Consider the following 4,453-nt stretch of genomic DNA (forward strand, 5'->3'; position numbering starts at 1 on the left):
TGGGTCAAATATGGACTAACCCAGCTGTTGGGTTAAATTTTTACATTAAATTTTTAACCCAAAAGTTGGGTTAGTCCATATTTGACCCAAAGTTGGGTTGAAACAACCCAGCATTTTTTAGAGTGTGTTCTAGTACACCCCCAAAACAAAATCAAGACTTTGAAAAAGAGCATAATAAGACCCCTTTAAATTACGTTTATTTGTATTAGCCCATTGGCAGATATTTCTTCTTGTTCTAAGTATAACACTTCAAATCCTGATTAAAGACTGTTTTAGAAACCAAGCCAAAAATCATTATCTCACAAAACAACAATGCAATTTCCCTTCCTGATTAAATCATGTCTTATGAGGCATATTGTCTAAATATTAATGCTATAACACACAATACTTTAAGGAATGACTGAATGCATAATGTTTTCAAGGCAGGATTATGGATTCTGTCTAGTATAACACTTATTTACTTATTTGATTTTCACACTGGTAATATTGCAAAAAAAAAGATAGTACAATTTAAGATGTACATTGAATGCTATTAAATGAAATGCACTGATAACTGACCTTCTCGATTTTGTCCAGCCATTCTTTGTTGGACTGTAGTTCGGCCATGAAGGCCTGGTGTTTGAGCCATTTGCTGTGCAGGTTGCGAGCCTCATCGTAGGACATGTCCTGTGCTGTCAGCATCTTCTCATTGATCCACAGGGACAGCTGAGCAGAGGACGCAAAACAGTCAAGCTAAGATGTGCTTCTATTGGATTTGCCTTATTTTTCAGCATGTGAAACTAACTAAAACTGAAACTATATAAATGCATTTTTGTTACTTGAAATAAGTAAATGTTAAATAAAATAATTTTTTTTTTTTTTTTAATTTCAGGTAGTTGTCAGCAACATTTCTCATATTAATTTAGTTTCACGTGATGTACTAAAATAACAAAAAAATAATAATAATAAAATAAGAAATGATACAGACATATTTAAAAATAATAATAATAATTAAATAAATAAATAAATAAAAAATCCAAACAACAAGATTACTTAAACTTTAAATGAAAATAGAAAATATATACTTAAAAATTATTCAAAATATAATTAAAAACAATAACAGTATCCAGATCATATCAGGGTTATTATAGTTAACTAAAAAATAAAACAAAAAATTATTAAAAAAAACATAAAAATACATTTCAGCTAGTTGCCACGGCAACATTTCTCATTTTAATTTAGTTTAACGTGATGTACTAAAATAACTAAAACTAATAATAAAAATAATAAAACTATTAAAACTAATACGAAAAATGCCAAAAACACACAACAGAATTAAATGAAAATATAAAATAAATACTTGTTCAAAATATGAATACAAACTATAATAGTATCTCACTGAGACTAGAATAACAGGGTCCGCTCACCTCCTGGCAGTCCTGCAAGAACTTCTGCAGGTCTCTGTTGTCCTTCAGCCTCATGAGCAGCTCCACGGCCGCCTCACGGTTCTTCTTATGCCTGCAGGTTAAAGCTTGCAGGTCAATCCGACTCTTTTATCTGTTTTTATCTGTTCACTTTGACTTGTTTAAGTGCATGTGTTTTGTTACCGGTCATCGATGGAGGCTGCTTTCTCCTGGATGCGGTCAGCATTGATGTTTCCGTCACTGGCCAGTCTCCTTCCGGCCTCCACCACTCCGTTGATCTTGTCCTCATTGGCGTCCATGGTGGTCATGAAGTCCTCCTGTTTCTTAATGGCAGCTTCTGCTCCTTCAAGGGTGGTGGGCATCTCGGTATGAGCCAGAACATACTCCTACAGAAAGATAGAGAATAAATCACTCAGGTGAAGCTCAAACAGGATGTTTAAACTCTTAAAAATAAAGGGTCCAAAAGGGGGGTTGTCATAGCTATAAAAGAACCATTTTTGGTTCCTCAAAGAACCTTTCAGTGAACAGTTCTTAAAAGAACCATTTTTTCTTATTTTTTTTATATCTTTTATTTATTTATTTATTTTTCATTTTGTTTAACATTTTTATTTAGTAAACTAAAATCACAATATGGCTTAGTGCAATTAACAAAAAGATGGTTTGAAAATGAAAAAATTAAGAGAGGGGAAAAAATATTAGTATTGTAATTTAAAATAAAACTATTTTTATAATTATTTTTCTTAAATACTTCATTTTTATTTTACTGTGAAATATTACAATTACAATATGGCTAAGCGTAATTTTTCATTTTATTGTAAAATATTACAATAGTAAAATTTCTTATTTTGTTTAATATTTTTATTTAGTAAACTTTTTGAACGTTTATTTAGTAAACAATTTCGCAATATGGCTTAGTACAATTGTAATTAAAATGGTTGAAAATGAAAAAAATTAAGACTGAGAAAAAAAAAAGAAGAAAAAAAAAAAGAGTATAGTCATTTAAAATATTTAAAATCATTTAACATTTTAATTACAATAGTAATATTTCTTATTTTGTTTGCAGTGATGCCATAGAAGAACCATTTTTGGGTTTCCCAAAGAACGTTTCAGTGAACCGTTCCGAAAAGTACAATTTTTTTTCTTAGTGTGAAGAACATTTTAATAATCTAAAGAACTTTTTCAACTAAAGAATCTAAAGAATCTTGGATGTTAAAAGTTCCTCATGGAACCATCAATGCCATATTTTCAAGAGTATACTGGTGTTCAAGCAACTTACCTGGTTGTTGAGGAAGGCCTCGGCTTGTTTGGTGTCTCTGAGGAAGATCTGATAGGCGTGAGACTGCGACAGAAGGTTCTGCCGGTTCTCCCACATCTTATGAAGCTCGTTCCATCCGGTATCCAGAGCCTGGAGCCTCTGTCTCAGGAACATGTACTGAGCGTCCGTTTGCCCCTGCGTCACCATCTCGCCCATGTCCCTCATCTTCTGGTAGTCCTCTTCGTAGTTGTTAATCTCGTTCTTGATGCCTTCGTGTTGGGCCAGAAGCTTCTCGGCCTCGGCTAGCGTGTTGGGCATGTCCTCGGACGCGATGGCCGTCTGCGTGCGGGAAAGCCAGGACTGGAAATCGTCCAGCTCTCGGAGGAACTGCTGCAGCTTGCTGGCTTCCCCGAGAGACGCCTCTCGGTTTCGTAGGGTTTCTTTCATCTCCTCCCATACGGCGGTGATCTCGGCCAGCCGTCCCGTGATGGCTTTGGCCTGGTCGGGGTGTTCGCCGGCCAAGCGCTCCGCCTCGCCGCGGAGGTCGCCCAGTTTGGCTTCGATGGCGGCCAGATCGCGCTCCATGCCGGTGAGCTTGCGCTGGAGGGCCATTACGCCCGTCAGGTCGTTGCCCAGCTCCTGGGTGGACTCGATGACTTTGGTCTTCTCGCGGATCCAGGATTTGGTCTCGTTACAGTCCAGGTGGTAGTTCTGCACGCCCAAAGCCGAGTTGAGGGACTCTTTCTTCTGGTCCACCAGGTCGCGGAACTGACTCCACCTGCGGATGAGCATCAGGCTGCAGTTTAACACGTGGAACCAGCTGGTTAAGAGCTAGTTTAGACATGCTCAATGCATCTAATGAAGGGAGCTGACCAGCATGCTCGGATGGTTAAGCTAGTTAAATTGTGTTCAATGAGTAATGCCAAGGTCATAGATTCAACTTCCAGAAAACACAGATAACTGATCAAATGTATATTTTGAGAATACTTTTTGATTTGAATATATTTTATTTAAGAAGCCCAGTGGGTAAACTAGTATCTGGGACTGCACGATTGATTGAAATAAAAACGAAATCGAAAAATCAAAAACATTGTTTGAAAATAAATAAAGACTGCCAAAAAATATTTGTTTTGTAATTTAAAATAAAATAATAATAATAATTATTATTATATTTTTCTTAAATGCTTGATTTTTTTTATTTTACAATGAAATATTACAATAGTAATATTTCTTATCTTGTTTTTTATTTACATAATTTGTTTTTATTTATATTTATTTAGTAAACCAAAAGTGCAATTATCAAAAAATATGGTTTGAAAATGAAATAAGCAATTAAAAAATAAAATTATTACTATGATTCTTATTTAATTATTTTTTTTAAACACACAATTTTTTATTTTACAGTGAAAAATTACGAAAATAATATTTCTAATATGTTTTATTTATTATATCGAAATCGCAATATGGCTTATTGCAATTATCAAAAAGATGGTTTGAAAATAAAGAAATTAAGAGAGCCAAAAAACAAACAAACAAAAAAGAAGTATTGTATATATTTTTCTTAAATATCTTTTTATTTTACAGTGAAATATTACAATAGTGAAATTTCTTATTTTGTCAATTATTTTTTTTTAGCAAACCAAAATTGCATTATAACTTTTAAATTGAAATTGCCAAAAAGATGGTTAAAAAGTAAAAAAAAAATATATATATATATTGTAATTTACAATCAAAATATTATTATATTATTTTTATTATTATAATATAATTTTGTATATTATATATATATATACAG

At 33.4% G+C, this 4,453-nt stretch overlaps 1 protein-coding gene across 1 annotated transcript in view; it reads right to left on the reverse strand.

The window, feature by feature from the left end:
* Nucleotides 1-4,453, reverse strand: part of sptbn1 (spectrin, beta, non-erythrocytic 1) — a gene marked incomplete at its 5' end in the record, with an annotated part of 37,871 nt that overhangs the window by 28,912 nt on the left and 4,506 nt on the right. Inside the window, 4 exons of the mRNA XM_016562278.1 lie at nt 559-705; nt 1,407-1,497; nt 1,587-1,789; nt 2,680-3,436. Of these exons, the coding sequence (XP_016417764.1) occupies nt 559-705; nt 1,407-1,497; nt 1,587-1,789; nt 2,680-3,436 (1,198 nt within the window). The remainder of the gene's footprint in view (nt 1-558; nt 706-1,406; nt 1,498-1,586; nt 1,790-2,679; nt 3,437-4,453) is intronic.

The sequence above is a fragment of the Sinocyclocheilus rhinocerous genome, unplaced genomic scaffold, assembly GCF_001515625.1.
Source record: "Sinocyclocheilus rhinocerous isolate Xijiao unplaced genomic scaffold, SAMN03320098_v1.1 scaffold671, whole genome shotgun sequence".
In the NCBI taxonomy this organism is placed as follows: domain Eukaryota; kingdom Metazoa; phylum Chordata; class Actinopteri; order Cypriniformes; family Cyprinidae; genus Sinocyclocheilus; species Sinocyclocheilus rhinocerous.